Source organism: Delphinus delphis, chromosome 19, assembly GCF_949987515.2.
Source record: "Delphinus delphis chromosome 19, mDelDel1.2, whole genome shotgun sequence".
Lineage (NCBI taxonomy): Eukaryota > Metazoa > Chordata > Mammalia > Artiodactyla > Delphinidae > Delphinus > Delphinus delphis.
Window position 1 is genome coordinate 12,274,590 of NC_082701.1, and position 25,406 is coordinate 12,299,995.

Genomic DNA, 25,406 nt, shown 5'->3' on the forward strand with positions numbered 1-25,406 from the left:
TCCTCTCCCCCGGAGTCCCCCCCTCGAGGCCCTAAGCCCTGGTGACCTAGGCCAGGGGCAGCTCACCTTCCTCTAAGCCTATTAGCACCAGAGGGAGACCCTAATTCCTCAGGGTCCACTATAAGCCCAGAAAGTTCTGGGGCTAAGTACATGATGCAGAGAGGAGCCACTGCCCTGGCACTGAGCCGGTGCTCAGGCACCACTTCTTGGGTCCTGTTTCTTGCCCCCCTCCCCACTTGTGGGCTGCAATGCCTGACTCCAGCCTGGGGCCACCGCTAGCTGCCTGTTAGAGTATTAGGGGCTGAGATCAACCGGGAGGCAAGAACAGGTGGTTCTACCAGCGAGGAAGGCCTGGTTGTAGGTGCCGGGGCACCTGGGATTCGGTGGACCCCACTGTGGACCTTCCTTCCCTAAGGTTCGGTCTCTGTGCCGGGACCAGCAGCAGCCTGAGAGGAACCAGGGGACAGGAGCTGGATCTACACGGGGTCCAAGTTGGACAGCAGCAGGTCTGGTGGCCCCGGCTGCTCAAACCCCACAACACCCACTCCTCACAGCCTAGGTAGTGTAGGCCCAGCTGGACCCCTTCTCTAGTCCCAGGCCACAGGCCTGGCGTGGGCAGCTCTGAGCCCTGATAGAGAGCCAACTATCAGATGCTGTTCCCATGGAAACCGCTGCCCAAGCTGCCCCGGCCGTAGCCTGGCCTGTGGCTGGTGCCCACTCAGGTTGGCTGACTGTGTGTGGCCTGAGGCTCCGAGACCACTGCTAGCCTGGGGGACAGCCTGCACCACTATTTGGCACGAGGAACAGAGGAGGTGATGGGCTGGGTGTCCTCTCTGAACAGGGCAGTAGGTGGCCTCCCCCAGACCCAGACCTCAGGATGGTGGTGAAAATCCCGCCCACTCCTCACCTTCTGGGCAGATACCCACTAACGCCCTTGGGTAAGTGGCCACCAGGAAAAGCAACCTGGGAAGGTCATTACTCACCAAGTACCAGGGCAGGTCTCAGGGGACCATGGGTGTGAGTGGCAGGCCTCCCTTAGGCAGGGTGCTGGCTGGGCATTTATCCTGCAGCTGGGTAATCTGATTAGGACTGTGCCTTGACACCACACTAATGAGATTGTGGGGTGGGTAGCAGCACCGAGGACTCCCTGAGATGGGGGAAGGGGCTCAGGTGCGGTCAAGGGCCTGAAGGAAGGACGAGCAGGGGGCAGGGTCAGGGCAGGAACGGGACGTGTGACCATGAACAGCCCGACTCTCCTGAAGCTGCTCTTTTTTTTTTTTTTTTTTTTCGGTACGTGGGCCTCTCACCGCTGTGGCCTCTCCCGTTGTGGAGCACAGGCTCCGGACGCGCATGCTCAGCGGCCATGGCTCATGGGCCTAGCTGCTCCGCGGCATGTGGGATCTTCCTGGTCCGGGGCATGAACCCGTGTCCCCTGCATCGGCAGGCAGACTCTCAACCACTGCGCCACCAGGGAAGCCCGAAGCTGCTCATTTTTGAAGCAAGGATGAGACGGCACTGGCTGCTGTCTTAGGCCTCCCCACCCTTACTATCCTGACTGCTGAGGAACCTGCCTTTGTGGCCCCCAAAACTCTGCATAGCCTGTCCCGATCCACTTCTTTGGCCTCACCTCTCATCCCTTCCTCTTGCTCTCTGTGCTCCAAGGAGCCTCTTCCACCCCAGGGCCTTTGCACCTACTGCTCATGCCATGTGGTGCATTTTCTATTGTACATCTCTCCCCTTCCCCTAGTTCCCTCCTCCTGGGACTTCAAAGATCTGCCCTGGTATCATACACACATAGAAAATCTTTCACAAATATGTGTTTTTGAGAAAAATACAGTAAACCTCTTCCTACATCTCTGAGGTAATCCACCTCCATGTTGTAGACCCCTTCGGGGGCCCCAAGCCCACTAGGCTCTGCTGTGCTTTTGTCTCTAGGGAAACCTTTCTCTTCCTGGGCCATTTTCAAATCTGTAGGACAGGGTTGGAGTAGATGCTCTCTGACATAAAGTGTAACAAACATGTATTGCTATAATCATGTTTCTCTGAACCAACCAAAACTGCTTCTGGATGACATCACTAGCTGGCCAAGACAGCCCGCACTACCGGGTGTATCCCCAGGCATTAGCATGGCAGCACGTTTTGTGGCTGTGTGGTTTCATTCTCTTGTCCACAGATCTGTCTCTGTGGGAAACTCTGGCTTTACATTGAAGGCCCCTACCTGGGAAGGCCTGCTTATCAGCTCAAATTCTTTGTGAAGCCTTATAACAACCCAAGCTTTTCCCTTAAATGAGAGAAGATAAAACAGGCATAAATTCATTTAACCCTGTCTGTCCAGGCCACTGGTATCAGAGCTTGAAAGCCTGCAGCTGGATGAATGGGGCACATTCCAGGCCATCTGCGGGCATTTGTGCCTGCCAGAGCTTTGCTAACAGCAACCTCTCAGGACCGGATGGTCCTCCCTCTGCTGCACCACTGAGAGTAACCAGAGCTGACCTCTGGGACTTCTGGGATGCTGGGACATAGAAGGGGGCCCCTGGGGTCACTGTCACTTGAATAGTCAAGGAAACAGGTTTAGCCAACCTCACAGGTTGGTGAAGGCTGTAGGTGCCCAGTGGACATACAATGACATCTGCACGTGCTTTCCTTGAGGTAATACACGCCTATGGATGACAACACAAAAGCCTCCTGTCTAACCACCACACAGAGCTTATTTATTCTCAGGCAAAGTCAATAAACAATCCCGTCGACACCAGCTGCACAAAGGGGCCGTGGATAAAGGAGGCTGTGCTGCATCCTGAGGAGGAGTCTGTCGGGGTGAGGCTGTCTGGCCAGGCGGCTCAGCTTCCACTCCTCATACGGAGCTGGATCTCCATCCGGAGGAAGGCCTTGAGGTTCTCATCAGCCACGTGCTCCTCCAGGGCGGCCAGGGCCCGCTCCCCGCCGTCCTGGTAGTGCTGCAGCAGTGCGTCTGCATATTCCACCCACACGCAGTTGGGGCAGCCGCTCATGCAGCAGTTGGTGGGGGGCTGGAGCTCAGGGGGTGGCGGGTACAGGGGTTCTGAGGGGCCCCCACCAGGCAGGGAGGACTCGGGCTGCCCAGTGCCCGCTGCACCTGCTTGGGAGCCCCCCTCCACATGGTCCTTCCTGAACTCTCTGTGGCCTTCACGGACTCGGATCCTGTGAAGAATGCTGCCACCTCCAGGAAGCCTTTGGCCCCAGTCCCAGCTGGATAGTGGCCCCTAAGGATTCAGATAAGCACATGAGTCTCCAGAAAGCTGGTAAGGCTCTGCCTGCCTCCAGCTCTGGGGAAATTTCGGACTCCTGTCACTGGCAGGGGGCTCCACGTCTTTCTCAGTTTCCTCACTTCCTGCGTAACCTTAGACAAGTTACTTCACCTATAGACTCAGTTTCCCATTTGTAAAATGGATGTAACGCTTGGTACGAGGATGAGCCACAGGTTCATGAGAAATGCTGGGTTCAAGGCCTCGCACTATGCGTGCCCTCCAGCAGATGGTGGGGGTTGAGACTGCACCTCCAGCTAAGATGCCTCTGCCCGGTGGACAGGAGTATGGCGAGGGCAGAAGGCTGTGAGCTCCAGCCCACACAGCCACCTCTCCCTCTCCAACCAGTACTGCCACGTCCCTCCCCCGTGAGCATTCTGACTAATCGCATCACCCCTTCATTCCTGTTTCTCTCTGTCACATGAGAAGCCCAAGTCATTCCCAAAGGCCAGTGGGCAGCCCTCTCCCCACCTCCAGCCCCCACCCCGGCCCCCGGGTCCCCTTCCCTGCTCTGTCTCCAGGGCACTGAACACAGGCGCAAACTTTACTTATTTCTCTAACTCCTCTTGCGAGGGGCGCCAACTCCTTGTACACTGAGGTTTCCCCAAAGGCTTCGCACAAAGCAGGTGTTCAACAGGTACTGGACGAGGGAACGAGCTCAGAACCCGCCGGCGCTACCCTGGGCTCTGCCCGGCTGCCGGGAGAGCGGGGCTTCTCGGCCCCGGCGGCGCCCGGCCTCCCGAATGCACCCCGTCCCCCTCCTCGCCGGTACTTGCCAGGCCGCGGGCAGCGACTGACACGGCCAAGCCTCCCCGAGCCACACTCCACAGCAGCATCGCCCACTGCCTGGCCCACGGCGCAGGCGCCCCCCAGTCGGCCCCGCCCGAGCTGTGAATGGCGGCCGCTCTGGCCAATCCCGGCCCGTCAGCGAGCTGCACAGCCCCAGTGAGCGCAGGAAGCGGAAATGGTGGGCATGGGGCCGGACCGTGCGGGAGTGCGGAAGTGGTTTCTCTTTTGAGCGCAGGGCGTGTAGATGGCGGGAACCCGGAGCCGAGCTGCGGCGCCGGCGAGGACGGCGGGGACGGCTGGGCTAGGGAGCCCAGGGCGACCGCAGGGCCGGAGGCAGCAGGAGCCGGGGAAGCAGCGCTCGGCGCCACGGCCGGGGCCGCGCAGGTGGGTGCCGGTCTCATCGTCCTGAAGACTCCCCGGCACCCCTCCCCGCACCGGGCCCAGCGCGCTGTGTGGTCCGTGCGGTGGACGGCCCGGAGGGTCAGCCGGGTGGGCGGAGGCGTGAGGGAGTCTCCGGTGTGGCACTTGTCACCTTCCGGGGCGCCGTCTTTGCTATCCTGGACGAGGTCAGGGAGTGACGGGCCTCCCTGGGGCTCTCGGAGCGCCCCCCACCCAGCGTCCTGTGAGAAACCGGTCCAGGGACAGCCTCCGGGCGGGCGAGGATGAGGCCGTGTTCTCTTGACCGGCACGCACTACAGCGGCCAGGATGGCCTGCGAAGTTTCTTTCTCCGGGCTCAGCTTCGGTTTCTCTGATTCTGCTTATACTCGATTGGAGACGTGTCTCACCCCCGTGTTCTCCTTCCCAGCAAAGAAAAGAAGAAAGTGAATTGCCAGCCTAAGAACCAAGATGAACAGGAAATCCCTTTCCGGCTCCGAGAGATCATGAGGAGCCGCCAGGAGATGAAAAACCCCATCAGTAACAAGAAGAGGAAGAAAGAGGGTAACTGCAGGCCCATGCTGGGTGGCCATAAAGCCTTGCGTGTTTGAATCTACTTAATTGCACAAGTATTCAGTGGCGTTTCAGGCAGAAGAAATCTGCCACACCCCAGCAGTCAGGCGGTGCAGGAGCATGTGGAGGACTGACCAAAGGCTGGTGTCACCAGGGCCAGAGTGGTGGCTGGCAGCAGGTGGCGGTGTGGTTTCAGGTGAGGCTCCAAAAGGAGCCCCTGGGGCCTCCTGGGCCAAGGTGGAAGCGTTGATTTTCCCCTCCCAGGAGTAGTGGAGATCCATCAGAGGGGACAGTCAGTTCAGATTTACTTGAAGGAAAGGTCACTGTGTAACAGTCGAGGGGGCGAGAGGACACTGCAGGCCAGCAAGGCTCTTGCAAGTAAGAAGTGATGATGGTTCCTTGGACCTGAGTGCAGAAATCATGGTGGAGAGAAGTGTATAGTTTCTAGAGGTTATGGAGGGAGTTGATCAGACCCCCTGAGAAACTCATCCCTCCCACCCTTCCCCCAAGGCCAGGTAGGGTGCCCAGCTGTCAGCCTCTGCCAGAGATAACACTCCAGATGTTGGGGAATGGGGTCCAGCGTGTTTGTGTTTTGTGTACACGTACAGGTATTTGTTTTCCCAAACATGGGACTGATTTTTCAGCAATGCTGTTTTGTAATTTCTTGTCAACCTTAGGCTTTTCATTGGAGGCTAGATGGCTACCAAAGCGATAGTGAAATAAAGAGTTGAGGAGGGGGAGGGGTAGAGGAGGGCGCTGGCCCAGATGGAAGATGGCACATTCTGAACCATGCTCTATTGAATCAGCTCTTTTTGGGGTTTAAGTTATTTAAAAGACATAAAGTTACACACGTGGTGAAATTAAACAGTACTGAAAGATATGAGGTGAGGCGTGGCCTCCTTCCCTGTCTTTCAATCCTGCTCCCTCCCCCTAAAAGAAACTGCTGTCTGTCTTGTTTACCCTCCCAGGGGAAATATGCATATTTTCACATATTTATGAGGTAAAAGCTATACCTTCATTCTCTATATTGTTTGGTGTCCTGGGTTTTCGCTACCAGTGGATTTTGTAGGTCTTTCCACGTCCTTATCGTAGCTCTACCGAGCTCCTAGCAGCTGTGCAGTGACGTCTCTGGATGAACGTAGGGGGATTCGCTCAGCCAGTCAGCTAGTGACGGATACTTAGGTTGTTTCCTGTTTCCTTTTTCAACCGAGCTGCAGAGGACATCTTTGACATGTACCAGTGGGCTGTAGGGGTCCCACCCCAGGTTCCCCCCAGCTGGCATCTTAGATCCTTTTTAGCTCCCACGTGAACGTGGTCTTCCCGTCCCGTGGCCTGGGGAGGGGAGATAAACATGGGCGGCCAGCCCAGCGCCACCTGCTCCCTCCTGCCTTCGCTTCACGACTTTCCCCTCTGAGGTCTCCCTTTGTCCTCAGCCCAGGTGGCCTTCAGTAAGACATTGGAGAAGGAAGCAAAGGGAGTGGAGCCGGACATCGCTGTACCCAAGTTCGAGCAGAAGAAGTGGGAGTCCGACAGGGCCTATGTGCAGCGCATGGCGCAGGAGGCGCAGCATGTGCTGTTCCTCAGCAAGAACCAGGCCAGCCGGCAGCCTGAGGTGCAGGCGGCTCCCAAGAAGGGGAAGTCGGAGAGGAAGAAAGCGTGAGTGGGGGCTGCAGGGGCTGGGAGGCAGGGCTGTGGGGTGCCACCGATTTCTTCTGTATTGACAGCATCTTGTTGCCAGGGGGCACCCCACCTACCCCATGATTCAGGCCGAGCAGGACCTGGAGTCAGTGGGTGTTTTTCTCTGTACTGCAGCCACTTAACCTCAGCGTTTCTGGGAGGCTCTGAACCCACAGAGCTCCGAAGGCCTATCTCTGTCTGTGCCTCTCTCTGGAAAGCATCAAGGTGTCCAAGAGCCAAGGGAGGTTGAGGGCCAGCTGTCTACCCCAGGCCAGTTGTTTCAGGGAAGTAGAAAAACAGTGAGGCTCAGTGTCCTCCCAGGAGGGCCCGCAGGCCGTCAGGGGACTGTGCCTACCCCACGGAAACTGGTTTCCAGGGTTCACCTTTCCAGCCCAGAAGAGATTTGAGAGTCTGTAGCTATGTCATTTGTACAAGTTCTGTGACCTCTCAGACTCAGCTTCCTGGTGGGTAAAGTGGTGAAATTGGCACCAGGAGGAAGCCCACCGCCAGCTGCGGCTCCCCTGCCCATCCCTACCCTCAGCCCTGGAGAAGTCTGGGATGCAAGCCGTGTGCCACCTCCCTGAGCCTGTGGGTGGGAGCTGGGGCAGTAGTTTCAGCAAACAAATGCTTTTTGAGATGTGTTTCTGCCTTTACTGCAACTTTTGTCTTGAATCAAGCCAGGCTTTCATCAGAAATTTCTCTAAAACTGGGCACTTCCTTGGTGGTCCAGGGGCTAAGACTCCAAGTTTCCGCTTCAGGGGGCGTGGATTCGATCCCTGGTTGGGGAACTAAGATCCTGCATGCCATGCGGTGTGGCCTAAATTAAAAAAAAAAAAAGAGGAAGAAATTCTTTTAAAAGCTGTGAAAGTTAGATCATTTTCAGCTTTGTAGAGTTTCCTTACGTCCAGATTCTTACCATACATGTACTTACGTTAGCCAGTGAAAATTACATCACACAAAACATATCCCAGGTACCACCTAAAGCCACAGTGATCTCTAAAACTCATTGAACGTTGATTCTAGTAACAATAAGGGACCATGTCACACATGTTGCTGTGCGGGGCCGTTTACACACAGCAGCACAGTTGACACTTGGGACAGCTGATTCTCTGGGGTGGGGGCCATTCCGTGCACTGTAGGGCATTGAGCAGCATTCCTGACCTCCACCCATGAGGTGCCAGGAGCACCACTCTCCCCCCGACGTTGTGACAACACAGAACATCTCCAGACATTGTCCGATGGGCTGTAGAGGTACAGCCGCAGCCGCTGAGGACCCCTGACTTGGAACTTTGGCGGGGCCTCCTAGGTTCGGAGCGCTCTCTGTGGGTCCTGGGGTTCAGAGGCAGCCACCTGGGGTCTTTCCTGATGCATCCCTCGTGGGCAGGGGTGACCTCTGCCTCTTCCTGAGTCCAGTGAATTGAGAGTTTAGGAAAGTGAACAGCACTGTGCTCTCTTCCCAGGTTCCAGAAGCGACGGCTGGTTAAGGTCCAGCAGAGGAGGGAGGAAAAGGCAGCAGAAAGGCTGGAGCAGGAGCTACTCCGAGGTAGCTCTTCACAAAGCAATTGTGTCAGCCCTGGTTCGGGGCAGCCTTGTCTCCCCAGGGTCGGTGGGTGGGTGGACAGTGGCTCCGGGTTCCAGGGCTGCAGTGGTTGTGTGGGCAGCAGGCCTCAGTTGTTCTTCTCTGCCCCTCCAGACACGGTGAAGTTTGGTGAGGTTGCCCTGCAGCCCCCAGAGCTGACTGCCAAGCCCAGGATGAGCACAAGTAGGGACCAGGTAAGCAGGGGTGGGGGAGTTGCCCTTTTTGCCCCTCGGTGCTGCCTGGTTCAGGGCACACAGGTGGAGAGCACCATGTTCTCACTGGGCTTAAGCTATTGGGCTGGCCTAGGCTCTTTGTTACCTCCCCTCCTTCCTGAATCTGTGCCTCAACCTCCCTCTCTCTCTTCCTCAGCCTGGCAAGAAATCGCTGATGCTGAAGATGCTTTTAAGCCCTGGCGGTGTGTCCCAGCCTCTGACCCCCTCTCTGGCCAGACAGCGGATCGTGGCGGAGGAGAGAGAGCGGGCTGTGAACGCCTACAGGGCGCTAAAGAAACTGCAGCAGCAGCGGCAGGGGGCTCAGTCACCACGGCCACCCCACCTCCGTTCTGGGAAGAAACCAAAGACGCAGCTGTGATGGTGAGGGACCAGAGACGCTGCACCTGGGTTGGGGGTAGATGGGCAGATGGCCTGCAGTCAAGAGTCCTCTCCCTGGCACACATCCTGGGACTCAAGTGGGGGAGAGGGCTCCTGTTTTTTCTCCCTAAAGACTGCTGTTTCGTGAGTGACCACCCGCCGGCCCCATGTCTCACACAGGGCGTCGTCTGTCTCCTGAGCCCCCAGAGATGGGGCCAGTGCCTGGGTGAGATGCAGCCAGCATCATTCCCTTGAGCCTAGCGTCACATATAGCTTTGTTTTGAAACAGAGGTCCAGGCTGAGACACAACCTAGGGCCACTTTACAGAGGGCCAATCCCATAATCCTGTCCCTAGATACCAGTTAGTTATAGACACTGCCGGTTTCGGTTAACTAAATCCATAAGCGAGGCTCTGCTGGATTCGACAGAGCAGTACAGCTAGAGCGAGAGCCAGGCAGCAGGTTGGTGTGGGGAAAGGGCGGGGGTCAGCATCTAGGCCACCTAGACCAGCTCACGGCACTGCTGTCACAGTCCTCGCAGGGCAGGTGGAGCCTCCCCAGCTCATGTTTGGGTGTGGAGACTGAGCCACCCACATCGAGGTTTGGGGAGGCTGGGTCCTTATGTCATCGAGGTCTCTGGGGAGGACAGGGCAGGGCTCTCCAGCAGGTCTAGAGTGGCTTGACAGCAAGGACAGGAGCCCAGCCCAGGACTTTCTTGTGGTCAGAGGGGCCGTGTGAGTTCCTGCCAAGGGCAGGGCCCGGCGAGGTTTGAATCTCCCACAGGTGCCAAAGGAGGGAGCACCTGGGTTTATCATCCTGCTCAGATGTGGGATACAAATGAGAGAATGGGGATGGGGCTTACAGACTGTTAGCAATTGAACATGGAAGGACAGGGGCAGGCCACTCATAGCCCCGTTGGAGAAGGACAGCTGCCGGGCTCCCTCACTCTCTCCGGCTTGGGCTTCTCTAGCCAGCAAAGATGGCCTGGACAGCTCAGTCAGCGCCAGGCCTCAGTACTGACAATCCTAGAGAATGAGCGTGGAGTTCTGTGGAATCTGTTTTGCTCTTCCCCAAGTTTGCATTTTATGTAATGAAGTTTATTTTTTTGTTTTGTGTTTTTTGCGGTACGAGGGCCTCTCACTGTTGTGGCCTCTCCCATTGCAAAGTTTATTTTTGAATTAAAAAATTTAAGTTGTGGAAGCTCTACCTGGAATCAGGGCTGTCACTCTTTCAGGGGTGTGTTTCTGCATGGCGGGTGGCCCCGGCCCCAGCGTGGGATGACCAGGCGCTGGTTGCTATGCAGTAGCCAGGATTTGCCCCCATCACATGGCAGTTGGGGCAGGCAGCACATCTCTGGTTCAATGTTGGCATCCTTCTGACAATAGGGTCCCGAGACAGGCAGGGCAGCAAGAGCAAGGGGTGAGGTGGGGTCGCTGAGAAACACCAGTGTTTCTTGGATACAGTGCAAGTACAGTTATGAATGTGGCAATGAGGAAACAGGTCGTGGTGAGGGACGTTTGCCTTTGGTCACATGAAATGTGAAAATTACATTCCCTCAGGCCCTTGTCAGAGTGCCCCTAAAACGGATCAACTTAGCTCAGGCTGGCTTTACCATCAGAGATGGTGACTAGGCCAGGGGTCACCCCTCAGAGATGGACCCACAAGCTGGGTATCACCCCTCAGAAATGGAGCCCACACTCGGGTCATCCCTAGAGACAGAACCCAGGTAGGATCAGCCATTAAGACACTCGGCCCGGGTCAAAGGTGTTGACCTTAAGAACGGCATAAGGTCTTTAGCCAAAATGAGTTTATTTGGAATCAGAAGAATTTCAGTTTAGGACAAGCAAACTGGCAAGTTGGAGGAGACAAACGGAAGGTCAGCTTTTATTAGGTTTTAGGAGGAAATTAGGAGGGCCCTGGTGGTTTTCCATTGGCTGCAATCAGTGGGTAGCTTGTCGCTGGGCCAGATGAAGACCTTCCTTCCTGCTGGGTCTGTGAGCTGTGGTGAGAGATGCATGCTTGAGAGCCCTCCCATCATAGCTTCCCTACCCCATTCTGATTGAGCTTTCCTTTGCTCATTTCCACATTCCCCCCATTAGATGAAGATCTTTCCTTGAGAGCATCACTGATCAGTTTTAGTGGAATTGTGTTTTGTCCCTCAGCACCAGGACCTTTCCTGGACGTCATGTCTCACATCAGAGGAAAAGGGCATAGTGATTGAAACCAAGTGAGCCCACATTTGAGTAACAAAGAAGGAGGAACTCTCAGCCATTTTCCCTCTTAAAATCTTGTCTTGTGAAGGTACAGGCATGGGCAGTCATCTCAAGGCATTGAGCCAACATCATACTATTCATTGTGTCATTTCTACAGGGGGTTGACAGGCAACATGTACAAAGTTTAAAAATGGGGAATTCCCTGGCTGTCCAGTGGTTAGGGCTCTGTGCTTTCACTGCCAAAGGCCCAGGTTCAATCCCTGGTTGGGGAACTAAGACCCCACAAGCCACGAGGTGTGGCCAAAACAAAACAAAACCATAAAAAATATGCAAAGCAGAATGAAAAATAATATGACATTTAGTTTGTATGACGGTTCTAAACCATGACCCTAGACCTGAAGGTAGCCAGCTGAACAAATCAAAGGACCAGAGGGAGTCAGGTGAAATTTGGGCTTGTGTCCTCATTTTGTGTAATTGAGTTTCTACTTCTCCAAAAGTGTTTATCCAGGTAGTATTTGCAATCGTACAAATGCCTCCTTGTTCAGCAAGTAGGAAATCGAAGGCTATGTGGTTGTCTAAAAGTATTTTAGCCAGTGAGTCAAGTGATAATTGTTGGGCTGCAGAATCAGCCAGCTCTCCTGATATTAGGGGGAGATTTCCGATCACGTTCTCATTGGCGCTTACTCCGACCCAAGGGGGTTTTGATGAGAACTGGCCAAATGGCACAGACTCGTAGCACTTGACCAAATAACGTGGGATCCCCAATCACTATGAAGTTCAAGAAGCGTTCCTCTCCCATGGGATCTTAGCCACAGAGCAGCAGTGGCTTGTCTACGTGGAAAAGCTTCGGTCCACTGAGGAAACATGCACATCATTACCAGGAATTATTTATACCCATGAGATGGTGGGCAGCTCTGTGAAACCCACTTGGCAAACGTTGAATGGTCCATCAGGCAATTTGGAGCTCCTGGGAGGGAGCATTGTGGACAGTTTTTCTGGATTTTATTTTGGGAATGTGACACCAACCCTGGATCCAACAGCTTCCCACAAAATGCTGCATGATATTTGATATCATCGGGCTTCCCTGGTGGCGCAGTGGTTAAGAATCCGCCTGCCAATGCAGGGGACACGGGTTTGAGCCCTGGTCCGGGAAGATCCCACATGCCGCGGAGCAACTAAGCCCGTGCACCATTACTACTGAACCTGCACTCTAGAGCCTATGAGCCACAACTACTGAACCTGCATGCTGCAACTACTGAAGCCCGCAAGCCTAGATAGAGCCTGTGCTCCGCAACAAGAGAAGCCACTGCAGTGAGAAGCCCTTGCACCACAACGAAGAGTAGCCCCTGCTCACCGCAACCAGAGAAAGCCCGCGTGCAGCAATGAAGACCAAATGCAGCCAAAAATAAAACATTAAAAATTTTTTTTAAAAGTTTGATATCGTCAGCTGAGAATTCATTACTTGGAAAAGCAACATTGAAGCCTGCACACTGGTATTAAAATTCACAATGTGCAACACTTTAAACAGCAATATCAACCAGCCCCCTCACTTTATTACCACCAGTCTGGTGTAAGGGCATGATGTGTTCACTCCTGTTGGAAGAGCACTAAGTCCTGTGGATTCCTGTCTTTTTTCATGACTTGCTAAGGTTTATTGGAAACTCCACTATTGGAATTGTGCTCCGAGGCACGGGCTGTTCAGTAGTAATGGGCTTGAGCACTGAGAGTGTAGCTCCAGTATAGAAATTCATTCCCAGTCTGGAGAGTTGTTTCTCTGAGCTGAGTAAGAGGGAGGCTTGGAAAAGCTCCAGATTCCTTGGAGTCCCATCACTGGGAAGTGGGAGGACATTGGAAAGATGAGTTGACTGAAGATGCCTGGAGCGTTTTGGTTTCTAGAAGTCTTTCTTCCAATATCCTGGCTTCTTACAGTAATGACGGAGGCTGAGAGGACTTTGCTTAGGGAACTCCATCTGCTGAAGTTGGATATTAAGGATTTTAATGGTTTTTTTCTTAGTAGAATCATCTAGGGTGCAGGTTTGCCAAATTAAGTCTGGAGAGGACATAGTTTCCCATTCTATTGTAATTCTCTTAACCAAGAAAGTCCTGGTTTAGCCCATTAATGAACACAGAGTTGAAGGCTACCCCAGTGGATTCGACATCCATAGGGAGAATACTGAAAAATAATTTGGAATCGATGTGTGATAGTGTGCTTTATGTATAAATGTAGATGTGGTCTTCATCTCCATTTCTGGCACAGAGCTCTTAAAACCCTTGGAATTTTCTTACTAGAGCAACAAAGGTGTCTCTTGTGAGGTGAATGAATTGGCTTTTGGAGCTCACCAAATGATGGGGGCTGGCTGCCAGGAGAAGCAACCTTGTGATTAGAGGGTTAGAACCTTTCAGTTCCAATTACCCCCTACTACCCAACCTCGGGGGAGGGGAGAGGGCCTAGAAGTTGAATTAATGATTCAATCAATTATAAAACCCAAAGGACAGGGTTTAGAGAGCTTCCAGGTTGGTGAACATATGGAGATATGGGGAGAGTGGTGCACTGGAAAGGGCATGAGAGCTCTGCCCTTTCCCCATACCTTGCGCTATGCATCTTCCATCTGGCTGAGTCATTTTCTTTTATAACAAACTGGTGATCTAGTAAGTAAACTGTGTCTCTGAGTCTGTGAGTCGCTCTAGCAAATTAATTGAACCTGAGGAGAGGTCCTGGGAACCTCTGATTTATAGCTGGTCGGTCAAAAACAGAGGTAACAACTCAAGCTTGTGATTGGCCTTTGAAGGAGGTGGGGGGCAGTTTTACAGTTTTGTAAGACTGAGCTCTTAACCTGTGGAATCTGTATCTCGGGGTGGGTTGTGTCAGAATTGAGTTGAGGCTCCAGAAGGACCGTCCTGCAGGGTTGCGACCCCATCGGGCACTCGGCTAAACAAGTCTCCCTAGTGGGGAAAACTGTCCGCAACTTCTCACGTGTTTGACATCATTACACGCTGTCAGCATTTACCCAGTAGAGGGAGGCGTGGTGCTGCCACGGACAACACAGCCAACCGCACAATGGGAAGAGGACCCCAGACCACCAGGAGAATCGTGTCCTGTGGGAGTCCTGAAAGTGCAAAAACTTGCCTGAGAAAAATGGGATTGGTAAAACTAATCAACAGAAAAACTGGTCATGCTACCAAGTTCTAGCTCATACTGCTCGCCACATGACAGGCCAATTGAGAGACGAGGTGTTGGGACAAGGAATAGCAACTTTTTTCAGAAAGCCAGCAGACTGAGAAGGTGGTGGACTAGCATCCCAAAGAACCATCTTCCCAAGTTAGAATTCAGGCTTCTTTTATACTGAAAGGAAAGGGGGTAAAAGTCCTGGTTCCAGCCAGACTCTGGACAGGAGTGTTGCTTTCCTCCTGCACCCTTTCACAGGTGCGCCTGGTCAGGATGTTTCCTGTGAGCTAAAAGAATTTTAGCTTCGGGCTTCCCTGGTGGCGCAGTGGTTGAGAGTCCGCCTGCCGATGCAGGGGACACGGGTTCGTGCCTTGGTCCGGGAAGATCCCACATGCCGCGGAGTGGCTGGGCCCGTGAGCCATGGCCGCTGAGCCTGCACGTCTGGAGCCTGTGCTCTGCAACGGGAGAGGCCACAACAGTGAGAGGCCCACGTACCGCAAAAAAAAAAAAAAGAATTTTAGCTTCATGCTCATTACCTGGGAGGCAGGGTTCCCAGAGATGGGCCATTATGTGTAATTTAAGCTAATAGGCAACATCCCTTTAGTGATAAACTTGTCATAGAATACAAGGTTCTTCCCTATTACAGTCAGAACAGTAAAATTCATTCCTGACTTTAAAAAATGAAGACTCAAAGAAGAAATAAGATGTTCTTAAAGTTTTTTAAGCCTGTGAAATTTGGCCCAGGAAGACTGATTTTAATGGAGGAAGAATGGCCGCAGAAGAATTTTCAGTAAGTAGAAATGAAATATGAATATATGGGTATATCTCTTATCTAAACATATTACTCCCCCTGTAAATGCCACGTGGAACACCCCAGATGAGGCCACTGGTATCCTTTGTATGCAAGCCAGTGGGACTGGCTTTATGATGACTGGGATATTCAGCTGCTGAATATGCCTGTTACCCAGGTCACGGTAAATGCTGTGATTAAGGGGGCCCCTTTCACTTGGGCACCCTCTTACTGCAAAATCGAAAAACAATTTGGGAAGCCTTAGGGAATTTGCTATCTCAGCTTGCACTGAAGGGTATTGCAGAGAACAGTATGTTAGCTAACAAGAGAATGGAGAGAGGCCCAGGGCAGAGTGAAGGGGCTCTTCCCAACAAGGTGGAAATTTTTAAAGGGTTATGAGAAGATGAATAGAGCAAATATTGAAAGAGACAGAAAAAAGGAATCAGGAAGGGATGAGCAGGATAGCAGTCATTAGATGGTTATTTATTTTTATTGAAGTATAGTTGATTTACAATGTTGTGTTAATTTCTGCTGTATAGCACAGTGATTGTTATATACACACTTTTTTTTCATATTCTTTTCCATTATGGTTTATCACAGGATATTGAATATAGTTCCCTGTGCTTATACAGTAAAACCTTGTTTATCCATCCTATATATAATAGTTTGCATCTGCTAACCCCAAACCTCACCCTTCCCCCACCCCCCTTTAGATGGTTATTAAGAAATGGGATGGGGGGCTTCCCTGGTGGCGCAGTGGTTGAGAGTCCGCCTGCAGATGCAGGGGACACGGGTTCGTGCCCCGGTCCGGGAAGATCCCATATGCAGCGGAGCAGCTGGACCCATGAGCCGTGGCCGCTGAGCCTGCGCGTTTGGAGCCTGTGCTCCGCAACGGGAGAGGCCGCAATAGTGAGAGGCCCGCGTACCGCAAAAAAAGAAAAGAAAAGAAAAGAAATGGGATAGGGAATTCCGTGGTGGTCCAGTGGTTAGGACTCTGAGCTGCCACTGCAGAGGGCACGGGTTTGATCCCTGGTCAGGGAACTAAGATCTTGGAAGCCTTGTGGTGTGGCCAAAAAAAAAAAGAAATGGGTTGAATAAAACAGACACTGATGGGGTTAAAACAAAGGTTTTAATACCTAGGTTGGGCAGACCAAAGGGACCCTATGTTGAGCCCCAACATTAAAGGGCCCCGAACACGTCTGCTCTGTTTACCCCAGTTTGGAGACATTTAACAGCCGGAAGGCAGAGATTACACTGAGAATCCCAACCAGCAATCACTTGGGTCAACAGTTAGGTCAGTTAACCAAGATAAAGATTGAAGGCCTGGGTCTCTTGGCTCAACCCCTCGCTGGGGACTTCTGCACAAGAGTGGGTAAAATAGGGGGTGGAGAAGAGAAGTTTCCAGGACTCCTTGACCCAGGAGCCCAAAGACTGGTACCAAAAGCCTGGTGAAGCCCTGACTTGGATGCAGTCAGACTGAGAGGATGTGACAGTGTCACGGTTGGTGGGGTTATGAGAGTTGGAATGTTTAGGCAAGTATTATGTACAGAAGTTGTCTCTCCCAACCTGAATTTACAGGGATTTTACAGGGATGGCTGGGGACACTTCCCCTACCCAGTGTTGTAAAACTGAAACACCGGAGGCCACAGTTAGGAATGTAAGAGTTGACGGAAGTAAGGGAAGGGTGTGTAGAATTGGCATGTTTGAACAGGCGTTGTGTGAAGTGGTTGCATCTGTTTTACCTGATTGTATTATGGGGACGGACATTGTACCTGCCTGGGGGACATTCCCCCCACCTAGTCTTATAAAACAGAAGGCATGTAACTGCCTTTCAGGACATGCTAAATGGGAACCGGTAAGGTTGGCTGAGCCCACACAGTGTGGGGGTAGAAGCTGGGGTGCTAGTCAGGGACAGATTCTCTGTGCGGTGGCCCTGTGTGGAGGGTGAGAGCCTGTGAGCACCCCCCAGCGACGGCTGCTGGGACTTTGGACAGGAGAACTTCCACTTGAGGGGGGTTTACCACTCTCAAGGTTTACCACCTTGCCATCTGACATTAACTGAAGCTACCCCAATGACTGAAGGACATAAGATGATCTTAAAGCTCCTACAAAGCTATGATGTCTAGGACGATGTCAGAGAAGCACTTTAATGGGGATGGCAGTCCTCAGAAGGGTTCCATATAAATATGAAAGTGGAAATGGTTTATACCAGACCAAGGTGCCTGGGGAAAGCAAGGAGGTGTAGGAGGCAGGAAGCCTCTTTTGCCCCCAGCACTGACTCTGGAACTGCATGAGGAAGTGCTGGATTCTGCCTTCACTTGGACAGTGCCCTATCACCAGCTCTCGACTGACCAACAAAGAGCTGTTTGGTTTGTGGACGGCAGTTCCAAAGTGAATGGACAACATCTCGTTTGGAAAGCTGCTACATAAAGACCAGAGAATGGAGACTAACTGAAAAAGGTAAAAATGGACCAGCTCGTTTGGGCTGAATTACATGCAGTTTTTCTAACAATGATGGAAGAACTGAGCAGTGGTAAAAGCCCATATGTTTGAGTTATTACTCATGGGTAGTGGCCAGTGGCCTGGCTATATGGTCAGGCAGGAGGGCAGTGGAAACCTGGCTTATTAAAGGATGCCCATTCGGGGCACAGCCCTGTGGAAATCACTGTGGGAATTTGAGGGGCACATTAGAGTAGGACATATTAGTGTCCATCAGAAGAACCCCTTTCCGGGTTTGGAAGGTGACTGGAACTGACAAACTATCCCCACATGCTCCCGTGAGATAGCCACCTGGGTCCATGAAATCTGTGGACATGGGGCACTGCAGCAACGCAGAGATGGGCTGAATCTAGACATACAGGCAGACCTCGTTTTATTACGCTTCATAGATAATGTGTTTTTTACAAATTGAAGGTTTGTGATAACCCTGTGTCAAGCAAGTTTATGGTTGCCATTTTTCCAACAGCACTTGCTCACTTCCATGTCTCTGTGTCAAATTTTGGTAATTTTCACAATATTTCAAACGTATGCACTGGGGAACCAAAATGTTTGTGTGGCTCACTTTATTACAATATTCGCTTTATTGCGGTGGTCTGGACAGGAACCCACAGTATCTCTGAGGTGCCTGTAGTCCTCTTGCGCCCTCTGAGGCCCAAAATGTCAGTAACAACGGTCCCGTCTGCCAGTGTGAGACACCAAGACCACAGATGGCTGCACAGCAGGTGCCCTGGTGGGCAGGCCCTGAGCATAGGGGGCAAGTCAGACTGATGCCAGGAGCCTGGGGCTACAGGGGGTCCTGACATGAAGAGGCGCCAACCCTGGACTGTGCTTTGCTGCCCTGGTGGTAGATGCAAATGCTCAGAATACTATGAAAGAATCACAACAGAAGATATTGCACCAGTTTGGACAGCAGACCATCACTTCTTCAGACCAAGGAACTCACTTTCATGTCCACCATGGGACAGACATTATTCTAGATGTTTCTGTGAAGGTGTTTTTTAGATGAGATTAACATTTACATCAGTAGACCTTATGAGTAGGGCAGATTACCCTCCATAATACAGGTGGGTGGGCTTCATCCAATCAGTTGAAGAGCTTAACAGAAAAGACTGACCTCCCCCTCAAAGCAAGAAGGAATCTGCCCTAGATGGCCTTCAGACTGGAAATATACCACCAACCCAGGTCACCAGCCTGCTGCTCATCCTGCAGATTTTGGACTTGCCAGGTTCCAAAATCACATGAGCTAGTTCCTTTTTTAAAATGTTTTCTTATTTTTAAAATTTTTTTCAACTTATTATTTATTTATTTATTTTTGGTTACATTGGGTCTTCATTGCTGTGCGCGGCCCTTCTCTAGTTGCTTCAAGCAGGGGCTACTCTTCGTTGCAGTGCACGGGCTTCTCATTGTGGTGGCTTCTCTTGTTGCAGAGCACGGGCTCTAGAGCGTGTGGGCTTCAGTAGTTGTGGCTCACAGGCTCTAGAGCACAGACTCAGTAATTGTGGCACATGGGCTTAGTTGCTCTGCGGAATGCGGGATCTTCCTGGACCAGGGCTCGAACCTGTGTCCCCTGCATTGGCAGGCGGATTCCCAACCACTGCACCACCAGGGAAGTCCCGAGGTAGTTCCTTAAAATAAATTTCATTCTCTCTTTCTCCCTCTCTCTATATTTATAGATACATATAGATGCTGTAGCACAGTCCCTACCCTGCAGCTGTACCATCCAAAATACTTACAGACTGGCCAAACTGCCCCAGTTAAGAACCACTGTGTATATAAATCTTTTCTGTTCCTTGCTGCTAGTTTGTGGTTTCCTTCGTATGTGTCCTTTACATTTCTTGACAGTTTACTCCTAAATATTAAAAAGCTATCACTTTGTGAATGAAATTCACAATTCATTAAATTATCTAATTTTACTGATGTATTTTTTTTGGCCATGCCACGTGTCTTGTAGGATCTTAAGTTTCCCGGACCAGAGATTGAACCTGGGCCCTCTGCAGCGAAAGCACAGAGTCCTAACCGCTGGACCGCCAGGAAATTCCCCTAATTTTACTGATATTTTAAAACTATTTTCTTTTACTCATTTTTAACAGGTGAGCAAGTGAATTATCTTAAACATATTGTTTTATACTTTATACAAAATACAAAACTTGCTCGTGATGGCACTGGTGCTCCAGGCCTGCTCTGGGCCTGGGGCCAGCAGGAGGCGGTCTTTGCTTTGCTCCTGCCTGATACCTGGGGGACTCTTGCACCCCCGAAGCTAGTCTGGGAACACAGACACCAGGTGGCAGTATCAGCACTTTTTTTTTTTTTTCTTTGCGGTACGCGGGCCTCTCACTACTGTGGCCTCTCCCGTTGCAGAGCACAGGCTCCGGAGGTGCAGGCTCAGCAGCCATGGCTCATGGGCCCAGCCGCTCCGCGGCATGTGGGATCTTCCCGGACCGGGACACGAACCTGCGTCCCCTGCATCAGCAGGCGGACTCTCAACCACTGCGCCACCAGGGAAGCCCTTTTTTTTTTTTTCATCAGCACTTTTGAGACGTCAGTACTGAGTTCAGAGGGCCCTGTGGCATCCACATGGAATTTGAGGGTCCATAGTGGGCTGTGCAGGCAAGTATCACGGCTGCTGCTTTCCCTCCCGCTGGATGGAGTACTTGCCCCAGCTTCGGGCTGTGTGTGTGTGGGAACAGAGCTCCTCCCTCTTAGGGCCACTTAGCTCTGCTGCTCCTTCTTTTAGATCCTGGCACTCACTAGGTCCAGACCAAGAACAGCAGAGGAACCCAACAGCAGGGGCAGGTGTGTCCGCTCCACCAGACACACCAGTTTATAAGGTGCACTAACAGGTGGCCTGCTGGTTTGCACATCAGGCTGTCATTCAGGGTGGCCTGTTCTACATGTCAGCTTAGGAGCCACAGAGGAAGGCAGTCTCCTCCCCTAGTTGAAACACCCTTTTTTCTTGGTAATAAAACCCAGCAGATCTGAGCAGCACATTATTCCCAGGTGTCATTCACTCCATGGTTGGAGTCCATACTTGGAAACCCGGAGATGCAGGCTCAATGGCTTTTCCAAGCGCCGGTGGGCATTTCCATCACTGGATGGGGCCATTCAGAACTGTCTCTCCTGAAATTTGTGGCCTTTGCTCGTAGCAGGGACCTGGAAATCCCAGGTCCGTCTCTCCCCCGACCTGTGTCTCTTCCTGAGCCGTTTTGTTTTTTTCCTGCTCTCTGGCACAATCCCCAGCACCCTCAGTGGAGGACATGGAAGGTGGAATTTACGTGCCATTTCTGGCACATTAGCAGTTTGAAGCAAGGCCTGGTGGAAACTGAAGCCCTGGCTGACCTGGAGCTCTCTACCCGCAGCTGACCAGAGTGGGGGTGGGGGACAACCTGATGGAAACACTGAGCAGGGGCTTGTGGGGATTGGAAGGCACAGAAGGGGAGGAGAGGAGGCCCTGTGGGAGGCTTGGCAGAAGGAAAGGAGGGCTGGGGCTAGCCAGAGCATGGCCAAGTCCAGGAGCCACCAAGGCAGGTGGCGAGGCCCCAGCAGCACCCAGGCCACGTCAGCAGCTCTGGGGCCGTCCAGCCACCATGTTGCCAAGCTCTGTAGGCAATTCTGAGAATGGGGACACTGAGGATGGATGGGCCCCTCTGACAGCCAACCTTGCGGGGTGGTGTTAGGGGGCCTAGCAGGACCCCAGTGTTCAGAAGCTCACCCTGTAACGTGGGCGAACGGGGAGTATGTGCAGGTGGCATGTTCTCCAGGGAGAGTGCCTAGCCCCTCACCAGATTCTCAGGTCCCAGACAGCCTCTGCTCAGAACCTCGCTTCATCCCAGAAGGGAAAAGACAGGTTCCAGGTGGCCAGCACCCACTCCAGGGTCACAGTCACAGAGCGGTCCCCACTAGGGCTCCAAACCACCGCTGCACCCGTGTTCAGGTGTTATGGGCACTGCAGAGCACCGTTCCATGGCCTCAGACTGAGCCGTCCAGCCAGTCACCACCTCCCAAAACTGGCTGCTCTGTCCTGCAGGTCTTGGGAAAACTGTTTTCAGGGCTCTTCAGGATCACCTGCCCAGCTCCAGGATCTCTTCACAGAGGACATTTACTCAACCGAGAGCCACTTCTCAGAGCACCTAGGGAAACAGGAGCGGGTCGAGGACACAGGGCAACGGGAGCCCAGACCCCTCAGGCCAATCTCCTGGAGTACGGATGTAGCCCTGCCTGTCCCCTCTGGGCCTGGATGTCTGGCCCTGGGGTCAGAGTGGCTGGGGCAAAGACACAACCGCAGGGGTGGCCGAGGCAGGCTGGTGTGAACTGTTCCCGCCCTAGAGAGACCCAGGGGTGCTGGGGCCCTGGGTCCCCATGAGACCAATGGGGGCCATGCCGGCCTTCCAAAAGCCCTCGGAGGGCCTCAACAGTGCCACCTGTACCAGCCTCATTTGGAAAATGCTAAAATGCTTTGTTAAAACACACCTGCATCAAGCCAAAAGATGAACTAGGCATGTGACCCATGAACGGTTGACACTTCAAGGTCTGGCCACGCTCTCCTCAGTGCCCTGAGATTGGGGGGCATCTGCCAGCCAGTCACTGTGGGTCCTGTGAAATCTCCACAGACCCACCATGGAGGGCGACCACTGGCAACTACGTGGTCTGCCTGAGAAGGTGGCACCGGCCCTGCACATCCAAGAGCCAATTGAGAACCTTCCCAGGGAGCAGCAGCACTGAACTGGGAGGCCTATCGCTTCAACAGGGAAAGGAAGACTTGAGACCGCACTGCCCTGCAGGACATACAGAGCTTTCTCGGAGCACCATTTAAAACCTCTGTAGAACAGAGCTCCCCTCACCCCCGCAGAGTGACCAACTGGAAACCGTGAGGAGGCTGAGGGCCTGGGCCGATGGCCCAATGAGCTAGACCACCAGCTGAGACAGAGGAAGCTGTTGTAGGAAACTCACAACAACACGCAGAAGCAGAGGATTTCTTACTAGACTGCAGTAGGTTTAATAGTGGCCCCAAAAGATACGTCCAAGTTGTAACCCCCGGAACATGCAAAGGTGACCTTTGGAAGAAGGATCTTTGCACATGTAACTGTGGATCTTGAGATGAAATCACCTTGGATTTAGGGTGGGCCCTACATCCTCCTTATAAAAAGAGGAGAGAAGACCACGTGAAGACAGAGGCAGAGATTCAAGTCCTGCGAGCCACAAGCCAATGACGCCAAGCGGCACGAGCAGCCACTAGAAGCAGGGAATGGATTCTCCCTCAGAGCCTCCACACTTCTGGCTTCCAGCACCGTGAATGTAAGTTTATGCTGCTGCAAGCCACCATTTGTGGCGATTTGTTACAGAGGCCCTAGGACACAAATGCACCAAGCAATAGGTGTTTTCCCACAAGCTTCCTTGTACTGTCAAGGTATCAGAAACTCAACAGGTTGGAGCTTGTATCAGAGTTGAGAGAGCAGCTCTCCTGGTGGGCAGGGGAACAAATCCCCTGGAACCATCCCAGGATGGTGTAGGACACAAGCCACCTGGAAGGCCTGTCCTCCTCTCCCAGCTCTGGAGCCAGAGGGCAGATGTCAGGAATTCTATAACCTGGGTGCCTCAGTTTACCCATCACTGCAACTCAGCACAGAACCCCATCTTCTAGGATTTATCCTGCCCTTATAAAAGCAGCAGATGGCCAGAGGCCAAGTAATGCTTGCTTCTGCCTTCTTGCCACAGAGCAGGCCAGCCACGCTTCTCGGCCCTGCAGTCAACCATTCGTTCTGTGGGTGTCCTCGAGCCAGCGCAGCACTTCTGACAAGCCAGTGCCTTTCCGGGCACTGATTTCTACCGTGGTGATGTTCTGCTTGGCACAAGCAATGAGGTCCGGGAGCCTGATTAACGACTTTATCTCTTCTATGGTCATGTAACACGGCAGGTCACTGGAGTGAAAGCAATACCTGTCAGACTGGGCTGCCATCGCTGCACCCCTCCCTAACGAGCCACCCTCCTGGCTACACTCCACAGGAGCTCCGCCCTGGGGCACCCCTGCATTTCCTCTCAGCTCACAGACACGTACATTTTGTTGAAGAGAATCAGAACCGATGCTTCTGCAAGTTGTTCTGCCGAAAGGAGAGCCAGGAGCTGCACACAGGATGCAGAGAGCTGGGTAGGGTTAGAGGTGTCCACCATGAACTGGAAAGAAGTAAATGGAAATTAGGACCCCCCTGCAATGGAACACTATCCCTGCCAGACCTCCTCTCCTCGCATTACGGGCCTGGCTCAGGAAGAGCAAGAAAGGCTTCCAGAAAGGGAGAAGCAGAGGGGAGGGAGCTGTGCAAGAAGGACCGGTGTTATTTATTTGTTTCCACCTACACGGAAGTCTCTACTTGTGTGGCCATTACTTTTCCAAGGAAGGGTCCTAGAATTTGGGGCACAGGCCTTGCCAGGATGGGACGAACCAGGGGATATAGAATTCAAACATAAAATGTAAAAACACACCCAGGACAATAAGGCAGTGAGTGGATAGCACAGTTACCTGCAGAAAAGGAACACTGCCCTCAGCAAGCCTTCTGTGAGTTTTCACGTTAGCCTGGGCTCAGGAGCCCTAGGGATCAGGCTGGGGTCCCAGAAGGAAGCAACTCTAGTCTGGACCCTGTTTCCCTGACTCGCACAGTTGCCCAGGAAACCAAACTCTATCCCACACAAAGTGAAACTGGGGACTAGACAACGCTAGAATAGGGACATACTTCCCCAAAGGACGTTCAAAAGACTACCACCTACCAGGAGAGAACAACAGGACCTACCAGGAGAGAATGACAGTTTCCATAGTAACTGGACCAGATGGGGCCCATGCACCCGCCCAGCTCCCGGATGGTGATCCTTCTCTGAGCCACGATGTCCGTTAGGTTGGTACCCACCTGTGGAAAAAAACAGGATGCACAGAGACCACCACAAGCGCTTTCCCACACGGAACTCCTGGATAGCAACGTGCCCAGCCCTTTACACTCCAACCTAACCCCCAGCATAGGTCTTCTCAAGTGTTTAGGCCCTAAGGTGGAACCGTAAGGGAGGAGGCCTGAAGATGCTCCCAGGCGTCCAGAACCCTCAAGGCTGGCTGTGGCCAGGGCACCAACGCCCACCAGCGGGATTCGCCTTGTGCGGCGAGCAGCAAATGCAGTCTGACCAGTAGTGAGGGGCGGGAGGCTCCGGATCCCCTGGGACTCTGTCCAGGCGGAGCCAGGCTCCCCGCGGCGACACCACCTCAAGTCTGTACTGAACACACTGACCCGCCAGACCCCAGCTTCCATTTAAAGGAACCCAGGAACTTCCCTGGGGGCACAGTGGTGAAGACTCAGGGCTCCCAATGCAGGAGGCCTGGGTTCGATCCCTGGTCAGGGAACTAGATCCCACATGCATGCCGCAACTAAGGAGCCCGCCTGCCACAACCAAATAAATAAATATTACAAAAAAGAAAAAAAAGGAACCCAAAGCGCTCTTCTAACCGCAAGGGGACCCACTTCTCCTAAACCTGCAAGAGGCCGGACGCCTACCGTGGGCCGCGTGGGGGGAAGATCGCCCAGGTCGACCTTCCCATCCCGGGAGCTCAGCTGTGCGAGGTAGTCAAGGTCTCCGAGCTGGTCCGAGGAGGGAGCGCTGGCCGGACCCCGCCCCGGGCGCCCCGCCCCCCGCCCGGGCGCCCCCCACCCCGCTCGCCACCAGCGGCCCCCGAACCCCCAGGCCCCGGACCCAGACCTGCGCCCCAGGCCCCATCCCCCCGACCCGGCGCGGAAGGATAGTCTGCAAGCGTTTCACCAACAGCGTCTTCCCCACACCCGTGGCCCCAAGCAGAAGACACATCACGCTCCCCGCTCCACTCTACACCCGTGGCTCGGCGTCCT

General features: G+C 53.0%; 3 protein-coding genes across 3 annotated transcripts; 1 reads left to right on the forward strand and 2 right to left on the reverse strand.

The window, feature by feature from the left end:
- Positions 1-2,690: 2,690 nt before the first annotated feature.
- On the reverse strand, positions 2,691-4,148 carry OXLD1 (oxidoreductase like domain containing 1). Its single transcript, XM_059996531.1, has 2 exons — positions 4,058-4,148; positions 2,691-3,239 (listed from the first exon to the last, which is right to left on the reverse strand). The coding sequence occupies exons 1-2, from the start codon at positions 4,115-4,117 to the stop codon at positions 2,838-2,840; spliced, it is 462 nt and encodes a 153-aa protein (XP_059852514.1). The 5' UTR covers positions 4,118-4,148; the 3' UTR covers positions 2,691-2,837.
- Positions 4,149-4,284: 136 nt separating this feature from the next.
- On the forward strand, positions 4,285-15,870 carry CCDC137 (coiled-coil domain containing 137). Its single transcript, XM_059998231.1, has 6 exons — positions 4,285-4,454; positions 4,877-5,010; positions 6,453-6,675; positions 8,157-8,239; positions 8,390-8,469; positions 8,645-15,870. The coding sequence occupies exons 1-6, from the start codon at positions 4,315-4,317 to the stop codon at positions 8,864-8,866; spliced, it is 882 nt and encodes a 293-aa protein (XP_059854214.1). The 5' UTR covers positions 4,285-4,314; the 3' UTR covers positions 8,867-15,870.
- Positions 15,871-22,482: 6,612 nt separating this feature from the next.
- ARL16 (ARF like GTPase 16) lies at positions 22,483-25,170 on the reverse strand. The gene is made up of 4 exons (XM_059998762.1): positions 25,059-25,170; positions 24,312-24,425; positions 23,585-23,700; positions 22,483-23,447 (listed from the first exon to the last, which is right to left on the reverse strand). Exons 2-4 carry the CDS (start codon positions 24,357-24,359, stop codon positions 23,276-23,278), a joined length of 336 nt encoding a protein of 111 aa, XP_059854745.1. The 5' UTR covers positions 24,360-24,425; positions 25,059-25,170; the 3' UTR covers positions 22,483-23,275.
- Between the last annotated feature and the right edge of the window lie 236 nt (positions 25,171-25,406).

Coding starts and splice junctions, on each gene's coding strand:
- CCDC137 (XM_059998231.1), top strand. CDS start 4,315: ATGGCGGGAACCCGGAGCCGAGCTGCGGCGCCGGCGAGGACGGCGGGG. Junction 5,011..6,452: donor CAAGAAGAGGAAGAAAGAGG/GTAACTGCAGGC, acceptor CTTTGTCCTCAG/CCCAGGTGGCCTTCAGTAAG. Junction 8,470..8,644: donor TGAGCACAAGTAGGGACCAG/GTAAGCAGGGGT, acceptor TCTCTTCCTCAG/CCTGGCAAGAAATCGCTGAT.
- OXLD1 (XM_059996531.1), bottom strand. CDS start 4,117: ATGCTGCTGTGGAGTGTGGCTCGGGGAGGCTTGGCCGTGTCAGTCGCT. Junction 3,240..4,057: donor CAGTCGCTGCCCGCGGCCTG/GCAAGTACCGGC, acceptor CTGAATCCTTAG/GGGCCACTATCCAGCTGGGA.
- ARL16 (XM_059998762.1), bottom strand. CDS start 24,359: ATGGGCCCCATCTGGTCCAGTTACTATGGAAACTGTCATTCTCTCCTG. Junction 23,701..24,311: donor GAAACTGTCATTCTCTCCTG/GTAGGTCCTGTT, acceptor ACTTCTTTCCAG/TTCATGGTGGACACCTCTAA. Junction 23,448..23,584: donor CTGATTCTCTTCAACAAAAT/GTACGTGTCTGT, acceptor CTTTCACTCCAG/TGACCTGCCGTGTTACATGA.